At 55.3% G+C, this 14216-nt stretch overlaps 3 protein-coding genes across 3 annotated transcripts; 2 read left to right on the top strand and 1 right to left on the bottom strand.

The window, feature by feature from the left end:
- The first annotated feature begins 843 nt into the window (after window positions 1-843).
- Window positions 844-3211, top strand: VOLCADRAFT_109901 (uncharacterized protein). Its single transcript, XM_002953809.1, has 6 exons — window positions 844-987; window positions 1369-1423; window positions 1556-1629; window positions 1782-1910; window positions 2221-2297; window positions 2768-3211. The coding sequence occupies exons 1-6, from the start codon at window positions 919-921 to the stop codon at window positions 2880-2882; spliced, it is 519 nt and encodes a 172-aa protein (XP_002953855.1). The 5' UTR covers window positions 844-918; the 3' UTR covers window positions 2883-3211.
- Window positions 3212-3569: 358 nt separating this feature from the next.
- VOLCADRAFT_106129 (uncharacterized protein) lies at window positions 3570-5186 on the top strand (the record flags this gene model as incomplete). The annotated part of the gene is made up of 2 exons (XM_002953808.1): window positions 3570-3747; window positions 4362-5186. The coding sequence occupies 2 exons, from the start codon at window positions 3570-3572 to the stop codon at window positions 4661-4663; spliced, it is 480 nt and encodes a 159-aa protein (XP_002953854.1). The 3' UTR covers window positions 4664-5186.
- On the bottom strand, window positions 5163-7046 carry VOLCADRAFT_64094 (uncharacterized protein; the record flags this gene model as incomplete). Its single annotated transcript, XM_002953745.1, has 5 exons — window positions 5163-5273; window positions 5834-5878; window positions 5964-6092; window positions 6564-6668; window positions 6933-7046. Coding segments are annotated over 5 exons (504 nt in total), but the record flags the coding sequence as incomplete, so codon positions are not given.
- Between the last annotated feature and the right edge of the window lie 7170 nt (window positions 7047-14216).

The raw sequence follows: 14216 nt of genomic DNA, 5'->3' as shown, positions 1-14216 counted from the left end.
ATAGTTCGATGCGTATCAGACAGCTTCATGCTTTCATGCCGCCCAATGCTGTCAGACGCGTTGTCGCTTGCGTCAGGTGTAGATGCACACAAGATGCCAACACATGGTGCACGTGTGTCCCCTTAGGCACATCCCCATTCCGCCGGATGAGGTACCTAGAGCGAAAACCCTACTATGGCATCAACCTGACGCATGTGCTAAGCTCCGCGACCTGTAAACCCGTTCCAGCGTACAGCATGGACAGCTGAGTGCTATTAGGCTTGGGAGAGGTGTATTAGCTCAGCTGTCGCAACGACATATGCTTCGGGAAGTTGCAGGCCTGGCTTCCGGGATGCACGTGCAGCTTTGCTACCGAAAGGCAGCACCAATCCTTTACAAGCCCCGATACACATGCGATCATGATCGATGTCATGCCTTCGCTACTTGTAACGAAGCATTATATAAGGTAAGTTCCTTCAAGGAACTTTGATCACCGGTTACGAAACGGGGTTCTGTTTTTCTAGTTAAGGCCTGAAGAATACGTCTACAGCCGGCGCATGCATTCGGTTCAAGTGCGCGAGCAATGACAATAACAGATAAAATGCCAATGCGTAAAATATTGCAACCGGATGAGTGCATTCGCGGGGAATACCTTTGATCAACACGTTAACGCATTATTCCTCATAGTTTTTGCACTGCATGACTGAAGCACTGTTAGAGCCTAGCAATGGAATACGCCAAAGGTCAATGGAATGAGAACCCAAAAAAGCTCAAACAACTGCAGGGGGGGCTGCTGTACGGTTGTCGTCCGGGCTCCGTCTGTACTTTGGAATGATAGCGCGCCAACGAGCCTTCGTGTTGTGTGAAGAGTCGTATTCGCCAGGTTTAGCAACCAGAGACTGAGTGTATTCCCGGTGTATTGAATAACACCCGTCGAAAATGCCGAACCCCATCGTTTACTTCGACATGACTGCCGGAGGAAGATCGGTTGGCCGTATTGAGATGGAGGTATGTGTCGTTTGCATATCGCGCACACTCAACGGTGTCATATGTTGATGAGTTTGGCGGCGTTGTGATCCGGGCCATCCTGACTTGGCTTGACTCAGGAGTTTCTTTGCAGCCCCCACGTCGCTACTTTCATAAAATTCTTTGATTGCAATAAAGGAATATGGGGGAATGTGTCGTTGCATTTATCGCGGCCCTTCCGGCATGTGCAGCACTTAAAGCTTAGCGCCATTCTTTCGTCTCGTGTGCAGCGCTTATCCCTCGCAGTTCATTATACGTTATGTTCAATCTTTTCTAGACTTGTGCGCTTGACGGGACTCGCGTCTTGGCGCTGCCAGTCATTTCCTACGCATTCCTGTGTTCCTTCCCTTGCGTTAACCGCAGCTTTACAAGGACAAAGTGCCGAAGACCGCAGAGAACTTCCGCCAATTGTGTACCGGTACGTATGTCTGACCTAGCAGTGGACGGGTATATTCTTGCACCGTTAAGCTGTAGGAAGGAAATTATACAACTTTCATGTATCATCATGTACTGTCATGTACTTAAACCTATGTGAAACCCATGCGTCCAGGTGAGGCTGGTGTCGGCAAGTGCGGCAAGCCCCTCCACTACAAGGGCTCGACCTTCCATCGCGTCATCCCCGACGTGAGTGAGACATAGGACCAAAACACCGCAGGGCCTTGTCCCATTATAATCAAATACTGGAGAAGGCTTCCAGACAGCAGTATTTACCACCCGGCCTTGCTGTCTGGGCACTTGACTGTGTCGTTTTACACTTTACCCCATGAACTACGCAGTTCATGTGCCAAGGTGGCGACTTCACCAATGGTAACGGCACTGGCGGCGAGTCCATCTACGGCACCAAGTTCGCGGACGAGAACTTTAGTGAGAAGCACACCGGTCCAGGCATATTGTCTATGGCTAACGTAGGTTCCGTGGGCGCTTGCTGCGTTGCATTCAAACCGCGTTGCTTTCAAACGTATTAGCCGTACATCGTTGTGGCAGTTGGGCCCATTGCGCCCGTTCGGCAAGCGATGATAGCTCGGAATGCCTATCCCTTGTATGTACGTACATTTCATCGTAATTCTGTTTTCCTGTCTTGTCAATTATCTCGTGGTGTTCTTGCGGCGTGGCCGTACGTCTAGGTTAACAAGTAGGTGTTCTTACATCGCCTGACGATGATGCATCGCGCCACCTTTGGGGGTTTCCCTGTGGATATGTATCTCTTGTATGCAGGCTGGCCCCAACACCAACGGGTCACAGTTTTTCATTTGCACGGTGTCGACTCCTTGGCTGGACGGCAAGCACGTTGTGTAAGTTGGCCGTGCGAGCTGAGAATTGGTTTGTAAGTGGCGGATTGCGCTCCACCTACACCACGTTTTTCTTAGGTGTATTGAGGCGCTGGCATCGAGATAGATTGGAGCATGGTGTTGGCACGTTTGGGGCAAAGGCACTGCGTTCCTGGCTTCATCTGCCTTCCTTCTTTGCAACCTGTTTATCATTAAGGTTGGGCCCAATGACTTCCGAGGTGACGGTATGTCCGCCAAGTGCCTAAAGCGCGCGGACCGCAGGGCGGCATCGAATGTGTGCGTTGCACCCGTCTTGTTGTCCTTGGCCCAAATGAAGCCATGCTGCAGCCTGAACCGGCTGCCTAAAATTGCACACCCGTGGTCATCTCTGCGCGTAGCTTCTCGCGCAGACACTGTTGTGCTAGTGAAAACGTCCCCCGATCTTGCATTAAAGTATGTTGCCAATTTCTTGTGTCCCTTCCCCTCCTTCCCAGTTTCGGCCGCGTCATCCGGGGCATGGACGTGGTGAAGCAGCTGGAGGGTCAGGGCTCCTCCAGTGGCAAGACCCGGGTTCCTATTGTCATCGCCGATTGCGGCCAGTTGGCGTAAAAGACTAATGACATGGACGAGAGTCGTACGATTATGCTGCTACGCTTTCCCTCAATCGTGCATTCTGTTCAGTGAATGACGGGTCGGTGTGCATCGTTCTTCCCGCACGATGAAAATATTTGTTATGCGCCCCGTTTCGGGTGTGAAGCATGTGCTCGCCCGTATTCGTTGGGGTTGGTCGTACTCGATACTGCCGAGCCGAATTTGTGGCGATTGTCGGAGGCTTCTTCCTTCCATTGACAAGATGTGGGGCAGCCATAGCTGAACTCCATATTGTTGTGGCCAGATGCGAAATGATGTAATAACTAAGAACGGAACTACCCCTTTCCAAAGAAATTTATACCTTTAAATTGTTTCAGTTCATCCCATGCACAATTGACGACCACACACAACCATCAGCAATAATGAAATAAACGCCGCTCAACTTTGCAGGGCCCCGCCACAATCGGTCCATCCAGCAAGTCAGCTCAACTCCTAACAGGACTGCCCATTTAGGCAAGGTTAAACATCCGCAGAACGGAGTTGAATTCCAAATCTTGGACCAAATTCAAGACCAAATTAGGATCCAATGCTCGTCATTGCACCAATTTTATTGTTGCAATTTGCTGTGTGTGCAAAAACGCCGAAGAACCTCGTTCACCATGTTCGCGCGGAAAATTAAGGTTGGTCTTTATAGAACCGGCCAATATGTATGCAGCTGCAAAGCCTGACCAGAAGCTGCTGAACGATGGGTGGGAGGCAGTTGCTCCTCTGCATTTGTCGCCAAGTGCCGTTATCGAGATCATTTCAATTATCCTTGCTTGTCACAAGCCGGTAACTCTACCAAACCTGTCTGTCGGTAATTTGTCCCTTCGGTACCTGGGCGGTACGGTAACCGACATGACGAGCTAACGACCCAGTAACTGGGAGTTCACCGGACCATAAGGTTACCGGTCGGTAAGGTGACCGACCGGTAAGGCCAGTGGTCGATTACCGCGTCGTTATTTCAAAATGTCGGTTAACCTACCGAAGCGACCGGTTGGTTTGTAGCTAACTGATCAAGGGTGTGCAATCTGATAAGACCCTTTTATGCCATAGGGGTTGCGGTGCTCTTTCCTTGGACTTCCTTGGAATAGCTGTTTATGGCTCAGCTCCGCCACAATCCGCAACTCCAGAAGCCCATCCATGCCAACTGCTCCAGCACTTCCCTCCTTGCCTCCTGATCCGTCTCACGCACATCTTATATCTCCAGTTCGACTGGCGATGGGGAACTGGGTTCGTGCACTACCAGGAGGCTAGACGCTCAGCCATTCCAATTGAGATGGAGGCGGCGCGCAATGCACCGTCCATGGATTTTTGCATTGGCACCGTAGCAACAAGTCTATAACCCAGGTTCATACATCACTCCAACACCGGCTGCCGCCACACCCGGCCCTCACAGCTATCCATCCATAATAATGAGCGTACAGTCCAAACACGACACCGTTACTCCGCTTGCAGCCCAATGGCGTACAGACTCTCGCGCGGAATACCGCGGGGCAACTGGCTGGACCAGGGCCGTGAGCCCCTTTGGCTTCGAAGAAGCAGAGACTACCCTAGTTCGCACGATGCCACTACGGAAAAAGATGGGTACAAAATCGGGAAAAATAGCCTACATATTTTCATACTGCTTCCAAAATCCCATCAAAATTTGTCCACGCAGACAACCCAGCAGCAGTGCGAGACAGATTTTGTCCCGCACCGACACAGCGCCGAATAGCTCACACGCGCACCGACGGCAATATCTCCAACCTCACCATTGAAACCCGGCACACAGCCTCTTCTGCCCATTCGAGCAACAATCAACCCCTCATAAGCTCAAAAGCGCCAGCGCCCCTCCGCGCTGTATTCACATTGTATTCACAGGTGTCTCCGTGATCCCAACAGCGATGCACAATGCACGCTCTCAACCATACACCACCACAGCAATACTTCCCGCGACATCAAAAACAGCAGCTGCAGCTTGAGGCGTCACGCTGCATAGCCGCGAGCACTACACCACCAGAAGCAGCAACTCGCACAAAATGGCTATTGGCCATCGGGGCCCTGCACCCGACTTTTCAGGACTTGCGCCCAAATGATAATTTTCATTTTCAGCTTTGCTCTCGACACACGTTATACACGCCTACCTGGCTGTCCGCATGTACAGCTTGCTGCTGTCGACGCAGTAAAACGAGCTGCTGTAAGGACCGCAGAACAGCGCCTACAGCCAGCCAGCAGGCAGGCAGCTACTCTGCCACCAAACCACGTTCCCCTCGCAGCTCAAGCCCGTGTGAGCAGGGACGCCTTCTCCTTCTTCCGGCGCTGGAACGCCATGCCGCGGATGCCGTCAGGGTCACGCACATAGCCAAGTTTCTCGTACAGCCCAACGACCTGCGGGGGCAACGATTCGCTCACGATCACAGCTTCCATTCGCACAGGGGTTGACCTTGAACAGATTTCTATAGGTGTGCTGGGACGCCAGGGAGGCTGCGCCGTTGTTTACCGGCGAAATTTCCTGGGAGGGATCTACGGTAAAAGGTGTGACAGGAACTCATGAGTTGGAAGCTCCTCCTCCTCATCTAGTACTACGCATCCGCGCTGGCGGTAGCGCAGAGCCGCAACCAAGGCTAGGCACGCGGCCAGAGCTTGCCTTTTTGCCAAAAATTGCCACAATGATACGGCATCGCTAGCCGTGCTAGCACCCTTCGTTAAAATCCCAACACGGGGCTACACAACAAGCTTTTCGTAACATCATGCATAATCATACATAATGCACATAACCTGTTCGCAATGTGTCCGGCATGCTTTGGGGTTGGTTGACTGAGGGGTATAGCTGCTCCCGAAACCGGCAGGGTGCTATACACAGCAACCTTGCAAATGACCAAGTGGCCATTTACCGCCGACACCCACGGTTGGGTCTCCCTAGTACCTAACCCTGCAACACGACGCACCTGTGGCTCCGCGTACAGTGTAATGGTAGGGATGCCATCCTCCACCTGCACATCAGCCCGGGGAAAGTGTCACACTGCGCATCAATGACCTATCCCCTCAGCCCTCTCGCCCAGTCGCCCCGCTTCTCACCAGCTTCTTCGTGAGCCGCTCCATGAGGGCCCTACCCAGCCCGGAGCGCTGCCAGCCAGGGTTGACCGCCACATCCCATACAGTGGCTGAAAGCACCCCGTCGCTGGTTGCCCGCGCAAAGCCAATTATCTGGCCCTGCGCGACCCATGCAGGGTTAAAGGTTCGTCCCAAATCGACGCAACGTAAGAATCACTTTAAATTACTCCAGTTTAAATCCCACCAGAACTGGACGCAGTTGCGTGTTGCATCAGCTCCCATCGGCTGCCACCTGGCCCACTACACCGCAAGCACAATGCACATGGCGTGTGGAATCGCACAAGTGCGACGGTTGCCCACGCCAAATTAAGGGTACCCAGGTTCAAATCCTGCCTATGGGAATCGCAATGCTCTTTTCTAAGAAATCCCGCCTGACATGAATCCTTGCGTTATGAACAGCATCCACAATTCAGAGTGCGCAGCCCGAACCCCGTCCCACAATGCACAGCGCGCATTCGCTCTGAAGGCCTTCCGTTGAGAGGGGAAACAACCTCAGTCAGGCAGCCACGCGCTGCCAGTTCTGCACAACCGCCCTCCCCCTCGTTCCGGCGGCCACCCACCCACCTGCCTCGCTAGGCGGCTCTGTCGAGCCGCACGCACCCAGATGATGTGATACGTGTTCTCCAGCGCCACCCGGAGGCGGTCTGGGTCACGTCGAGGAAAGCCCACCTAGCGGCCGACGGACAAAAGCAGCGGGAACGAGAGACATTACACCCGCCGAACAACCAAGGCTGCCAGGAAGGTGGACAGGCAGGTGAAGTCCATGGAAGGCATTCGAGCATTCGGATAAAGGGTTCCGGACATTGTCCGGATTCGAACGCGGGTGGCAGATTCGCAGGATGGGGCATTGAAGGTATACGAAGAACGCAACTGACAGAACCAGTGTACACACATCAACTCCGAAGCCAGACCCGTGACAAGCCTTATCCCCACCTTTTCGAACAGCTCATTGAGCTCCGTAATGAGGATGCCCTCGCGACCCTCCACAAACTGGACTCCGAGTTGTGCCTCAAAGTCCGAGTCGGGTCGGGAGATGGGCGGTGGTCGGAGCACCCCGCCGGTGGCCTCCTGAGGTCAGTGTATCGAACACCGGACATCGGCCATCGGACATCGCGCAGCAAAATTATCGGATGTGTAGCAGCAATGGTGCCCCAGCGCAACCCAGCTAACATCGCTGTTGAACAGCCTGGCGCATCTCAACGCATCCTCTTGTCACGCAACCCAATATCGAACCGCAGCGCATTAACTAATATGGCAGCGCAGCATGGTAGCGACGGGTGCGATGTGTGCATATACGGTTTGGTTGTCATGCATAGGAAAAGGTCGTGTTCGTTGTAGGAGCGGAGCAGGCGGAAGGCAAAAGACCAGACGCGGTGAGGTAGTTACGGTGTATTGACCTAGGGGTAGGCTTTGCGGGGCTCCCCAGGAGCGTAGGTTGAGTGCCATACGAACTGAGCGTGCCGTCCCTTGCCTGGCGCACTCCAAAGGCCGCACAGACACCACACGCGCCTTATTTTCCTCACTCACGATTTTGGCCGAGACCTGCCGTGGTCCGATATTCCAACTCACCTCTAACCGACTGCCGTACGTCGTCTTGTCAGGGCTGATGCCGTCACCGCCACCTACAGTTGCATTAGCGAAGGCTCAAAGAGGTGACCTGTTGAAAGCCATACTCAGGAATGCGACGAAGGCAAGCCTTTAGAAATCAGGTGCGCGGGGCACATACAGAAGTGTTGTGCTGATGGTGGTTAGGAGGAACCGTTCTTCGTTCATACCCACCTGCAACTGCTTGTCCAACGTAGCTTAGGCGAGGTTTTGAAGCAAGACCGCTGGGAACAGCCTGAGGCACATGGTAAGCCGACTGGCGCTCTCGCAATGTCGTTGCAAGCAGCGCCGTTGGTCGTCGACCGACGCCCCGCGTACTCCATGATGCCGATGCCACGCATTTTGAGCCTCGGAGACCCTGGGTCTTCATATTTGATTGAAAAGGCTCGCAAAAAGGGCGACAAACTGTAGACTTCATATCCACACTTTGCTTTGTAAAGGTACCGCTCAGCGGCTCTCGCCGCGAGCGCCTTTGTGTGAAGTCAAACAAGCCCGTTATTCTTCTGTATTCCAGTACCTGTATGGATGGGGAAGTCCGAACACCTAAACTGCCTAGACCATGTGGACCAAGAATGGTCTCTGAAGATAGTTATTAATGTCAATCTGATCACTATCTGAAACCCCTAGTGTATCATCGACTGTGGTGAAAGCATTGTGTTAAAATGACTTCTGGCCAACCATCGTCATCTCTACAGGACGATGCAGTCCAGACATGATGCGGCCATGAATTTACCTGCATTGTGGTAACATTAAACACTATTGGGAATGAAACGGCATTGTGAGCAATTTTCATACATGGTGACCCAAGGGCCATTATCATACGTTGTGTTCCTCATGTCCCAGCTGCTTCTCGACTGTCTGGGCGAAGCACTTGCAGAACATAAGAAAGCAATGCTTGACTGATTGTCCCTGTGACACTGGCAGCTTTACCGTGGCTGGCTCTGGCAACCTGATAACCAATCGACTACCAACCCAACCATGAAAATCGCAATCGCCCAGCGGTCAGCCCTCCCACGCCTGTCCAAAGATGCTTGGGCCTGTGGTGCTGAAACACACACCTATGGAGAAACCCCTGGCGCCCCAGGGTATGGCCGCTACATATAGGCGCTTGGGACTATAGAGCATCGACACCCGGGATTGTAGATCTGCAGGCGACATGGTCAGGGCGGGGATGGGTTAGGTGGCATTCCTGCCTCAGGAAGAGGACGTCCGGGGAGAACCGGTAGCGGACGTTCGGTTACTAAGCGGCCGATATCCGCCGAGTCTTACGGGATAAGCCGGAGTGTTCGTGTCGGAGTGATAATTCTGGACTCACTTGTCCTGACTGCCTCGCCCTTGTGTGTTGGGTTGGAAGGATTGAGAGTATTGAGCTGCAAGGGTCGCGGGATGAGCTGCTGCGGCGAGGACATTCCTGACACGTGGCTGGATGCAGCGCGGAAGGTTAATCCCCTGTCACCATTCAATCCGCGAATTTAGCTATACCCTCGCGAGGGGAACGAAATGATGGCTCTCATGAATGCCCCAGCTGCGAGTGGCAGCAAAAGGCGAGCGAAGTTGCAGGCTGTGCCTAAGGTCTCCCGCTCTCCCCTCAGAATGGCTGGGCGGGGAAGCGACTCAAGGGGCTGTTTCCGGGCCGTAGTAGGCGGTACATCTTCGGCCGTTTCCTAGCGTAAACAGCGCTTGGGTGCGGGCAACGCTACAGATAATTGGGTCGGACCAATCGACAACTAATATGTGTCATTACCTCATGTTTTGTAAGCACGCTTTGCTGCACCACCATCCCAAATGCACTCCCATGTCTCCAATTGCTCTGGGGGTCAGGGCTGTGGAGCCATCAGGAAGTCCTGACGAACCCGCACTTGAACATTCCGGAAAAAAAACAGGAATCGTCAAGCGCTGGTTCTACCTGGGCTACTGGGCAATAGCGAATATAATGCCGTACGTATGCCTGGTTGACGCCTGGTTGCTTCAATAAAACATACTTGAGGTCGCCACCCAGGTGGGCCGGTCCCTAAACCCACAAAACCTGTTTAAATTTGTAGAACGCCTGGAATTTCTGAGTATTCATCACCACCTACATATGACGCGGGGCAGCAGTACGCACGGCTAGAGGAACCTCCCTGAAGCTCCCGGCATACGTCCTCCTCCACCAACCCACACCCACGCACCGGCCAAGCACAATAGCCAGCTGCTGCAACAGCAGCTGCTGCTGCAACAGCAAAGGAGACAACACTGCTGCAGCACCGTAACCTCGTCGGGCACATGAGCGCGCACAACATTACAGCAGGAAACCCACAGCAGCCGTTCCTGTCCCCTCCGATGCGCCTTGCCGTAGAAGTGCTCCGAATAACGAGGACGCTACGTGCCTGCCCGCAGAATCGTCCTCCACATCTTCCTCGAGGTCCTCCTCCTCCTCCCGAACATCCCCTGGGGTTCCGTTGCCCCCAAGGCCGCGGTCACCAAACAAGTCCGTAACAGCTTGTGGCGGTCGCGGCGAACCATCCGGCTCCTGCGCCTCCATGTAGTACTCCAGCTCATCATTGCCGTCCGCCGCGGCGCTGGTTGTGGCAGCGCGAGCGTCGGGATTCCCCGGGGTCGCACCCACCGCATTAACGGTCCCAGCGGTTGCCTCCACTCCAGCTGGATCTGCTGTTGTGGCTGCATTCGGCTCAAGGGCTAGCTGCGGCTGCGGCTGCGGCTGCGACGGTACGTGTTTTGCGGTGACCAACAGGCCGATAAGCGGTGGCAGCCTGCCATTGGGGTTCAGCGGGCAAGGCAAGCAACCAATGGCGCATTTGGACCATTCCGAGCAACGTTGCCAACGCCGGGCCCGAGGCTGCTCCTGCTGTAACTCGGTTTTCTGCCCGGGCTCCTCCAGCAGCGGCTTCTCCGGCTGCATCTGCCGCGGCGTGTGCCGAGATTCCTGTCGCGGACATTTTCGTCCGTCATCCGAAGGGACGCCGCCCCCGCTGCCGGTGGTGTCCGCGTCGGCCCCGCTCGGGAGCTCCCCCTTGGCTGGCGCTGAAGATCTCTGCCGCTTTGCGCCGCTGTTTCTGGATGCTTCCGCTTGCGCGCTGGCACGCTGAATGACCGCAACGACATTCTGCACAATTCGCGACTGTACGGCAGCACCGTCTTGCCGAGTTGAGGCCGAGTCCGGCTGCTCTACGGTGGCACCGGACGCCGCCGTAGAAGCCTTTGCAATCGATAGCAGCACTTGAAGCTGCTGGGGGGGTAATGGACCGTTCAGCAACGCATCGCTGTTGCTGTTGCCGCCACCATCTTCACCAACCATGGACAAGGTGCGGTTCGGGGCGATTGTCGCCGCGGCTGCTGATGCCGCTTTCTTTGATGCTTTGCTTGCTGTGCTGGCACTGCCTGCACCTCCGCGAGAGGCGCGCCCTTGCTTACGGGTGGGGCTTCCAAACTTTCCACTCTGTGGGGACGTGGGGATTCAATTATTGGCATGGTTCAAACCACGTGCAGCATGCACGCCATAACATCACCACCGCGCAAGCTACAATTATGTATTCGGCAGCACCAAGGCAACAACGCCCCGGCCAGATGCACCGCGAAAAGACACCGCTACTGGCCAGCCGTCACGCCAGCCGCATTTCTCTCTCCCGCGTCCATGTGCCCTTGCTTCATCAGACCTCGCCAGGGAGTTATGCCCCTATGAACCTCGTATCGGGATAACCACATTCGCGAAGACTCCTACGTTTCGAGCACTTAAGGAAAAACCAGGCAGTTGGCCCTAAACAAGTTGGCCCTAAACAATCCCGGTGCGGCGGAATGTATCCCACCTGACCAGATGCAGATGCGTGCGATGCCGCTACGGCCCCAGCGGGTAGCAGTCGGAGCAGCCAGCGCACGTAAGCACGCGCCCGCCTATCGGCATCTGAAACCTCGCCGCTTTCCGAGGAACCAGCCGCACCAATAGGAAGCGAAGCAGCAGATGAAAGTGCAGGCGACGGCCTCGTCTCAGCAACTAAACGCTGAAGCGCTGCCTGTGATGATGGTCAGGATTTGACCCAGGGTATCTTTTTCTACACAAATGCACCACAATGCGCGAATGGAATTCTCTGGCCAGGCTTGGTAAACAGTGTGAACAGAGCGGGTCCGAACGCGGCGTACTGGGTGAACGGTTTACGGACCCTGTCGGTGCTCGCAACCGTGTATGGCACGAAGTGTGACATTTCGGCGTCTACCCTAAGGCATTGCAAAGGGCCATCTGCGTGCACATCCAAGCGCCAAAAGGCTCCTTCCAGACCCACCTTCAGGAGAAGCTGCCTCAGGCGAGGGTACCACTTGAGCAGGTGCTTCATGGCTGCGCGTCGGAGCAAGGAAATGGGAACGCGGTACACGTCGGGAATCAAGGGGAAGCGCATCGTCGCGCTCCGCTGTGTGCAGCTACAGACACTGTCCAGTGTGCCGAGTTGGAGACGACATAGCGGTGACGTGAGCATGCAGACGACCGCGTCTGCCGAATACCGCGCACCGAATCGAATGGATGAGTAACGTGGAAAAAAGTCCCCTTACGCTGCCCGAGGGACGAGTACCTCAGTGGACCGGTACGGCAGGGTTTGTCACTCGACACGTGAAGACTATCGCCGATCGTGCACGCGGCAGCCAGGAGGTTCCCCCACCACACCGCATTCCGCTGGCCCACAACAACACGCGACCTCACAACAGTCCGCTAGCCCCTCAATGACGGCAAGTTTCACCAACACCCATCACTCACTGGAGCGCCATGCCCTGATGTCCACCAACTCCTGCTGTTGATGCGGTTGCTGCTGTTGCGGACCAGCAGCGAAGTCCGGCGGCAGTAGCACAGGGCAATCCAGGATGGGCTGTAGCAGCATGTGCGTGAACGCGGGCGGGACGAGCGAACGCAGCTCCGACATGGCTTGGCGGCGGAACAGCTGCCCCTCCGAGCCACTGTAACCGCCTACAGCGCGGAATGCGGCATGTTGTGCAATATCCTAAATGCCCGGCAACAGTAATGCAGTCAGCACTTCCGCAGCAGGACCAGGTCCAGCTTGGTGGTACGGTGCCGTACAACATATGACCACATGACAAGCCCCAGCAGCAGGTGCAAAAGATTAAGGTGCGCCGCGTCACACGAGCAGATGCACGACTTGAGGGCAGGAACTACATTGTGCCACAAATCCAGGGCAAGTCCTTTTAACTATCCGGCTTGGGCCTTCATCGCAACAGCTTAAGTCCAGGGGATAGCCACTGGGGCTGGCGGTGACAGCAACAGCGTAACAGAACCGCCCGACGAGTTACCTGCTGCTTCGCCATCCATGTCCACCGCCTCATCCTCGTCCTCATCCGCCGTGGCTAGCGCACCGGCACCGACTGTAAGGCCCGCCGCAGTGGCAGCACGCCAGCTGTTGGCCAGGCCAGTGAGCAGGGAGCCGATGCGCTCTGCGGCCGCCGCCAATGCCCTGCTCTGGCCGTCCCTGCAAGAACCGTCCAGACAGACAAACAGGCGAATTGTGGTGGCGTGGGCAAACCTTTCATTGCGTCCCGTCCATGAGCCGAATTGGCCAAAGCAACCCTTCTTCACTTGAACAGCGCAACAACAAGTTCAATCAATTTCCCTCGCACATTAGTAAGTGAGAAGGATATGCCTGGCAACCGCCCAATAATAAAGTAGCTCTCTCGCCCACCAGTAGTTGTCCCAGAGCCAGGACAACGCGCTGTCCGCTGCGGCGCGTAGCAGAGGAAGAGACGGCAGCTCGTTGTGGGTCGCTTCGTGGCGTACATCCACAAGTGCGCGAGGGAGGCCTGAGAAGTGGCGGATTTGGGAGTCCAAGGACATGGGTGTATGATGTGTGTGATGTGTGGAACAGGGGGGCATGTCTTCACCCGTAGCAGCTACCCTGCGAAACCCTGCCTTCCCCGGTGTTTCGGGGCACCCTCATCCAGTCACCCTAGTGATCCCAGTGGATCGCTCAGGTTCAGCACCCACCACCAGCATCCATCCAGCCGTTATGCTCATTGTACCGTACCCACCAGCAGCGTCCGATAGTACCGCCACACTTGAAGCCACTCTGCCGCGCTGTTGACTATCACTGATGCCGTTGACCAGCCGGATTAGGGGCAGGCTGTAGCGCAGCCGCAAAGGAAGCTCCCCCGCTGCTGCAGCCGCGTCCGCCCCAGGGCCGCCCTGAAGCTGTGATGACAGGGTAGCGTTTGCTGCACACACCACCGATCGCTGCCACTCCGCGTCCGCACGCCGCACGTCCATGAGGTGCGCTGTTGCGTCTATGCCCAGCGGTAGTTTGCCCCGAAGGCGCCATGCGCAGACCTGTCATGATTTCGAACCCCGACGTAATGGCCGTCAAGCACACTGCTGTAAGTTACACGTGGGTTACAAGGCGTTTCGATGGCTTGATAATGTGCGAGGAAATGAGGTTGCGTAGTTGACTGCGTCGCTGCGGGATAGGCCCTCTTCAAGTTTCGGGAATCCTACATCTCAGCTTGTCAACGAATATATGAATAAAATTCATACACTGAAAAGGAACCATTTGTGCTCTGCTCCATGTGCATCACAGCTTTCCGTGAAAAGGTTTACGCAAGCCGCCGCCGGCTCTCGGACCGGCG

This window comes from Volvox carteri (genome assembly GCF_000143455.1).
Source record: "Volvox carteri f. nagariensis unplaced genomic scaffold VOLCAscaffold_38, whole genome shotgun sequence".
NCBI classification, from domain to species: Eukaryota; Viridiplantae; Chlorophyta; class Chlorophyceae; order Chlamydomonadales; family Volvocaceae; genus Volvox; species Volvox carteri.
This window is presented reverse-complemented; position numbering and strand designations above follow the sequence as displayed.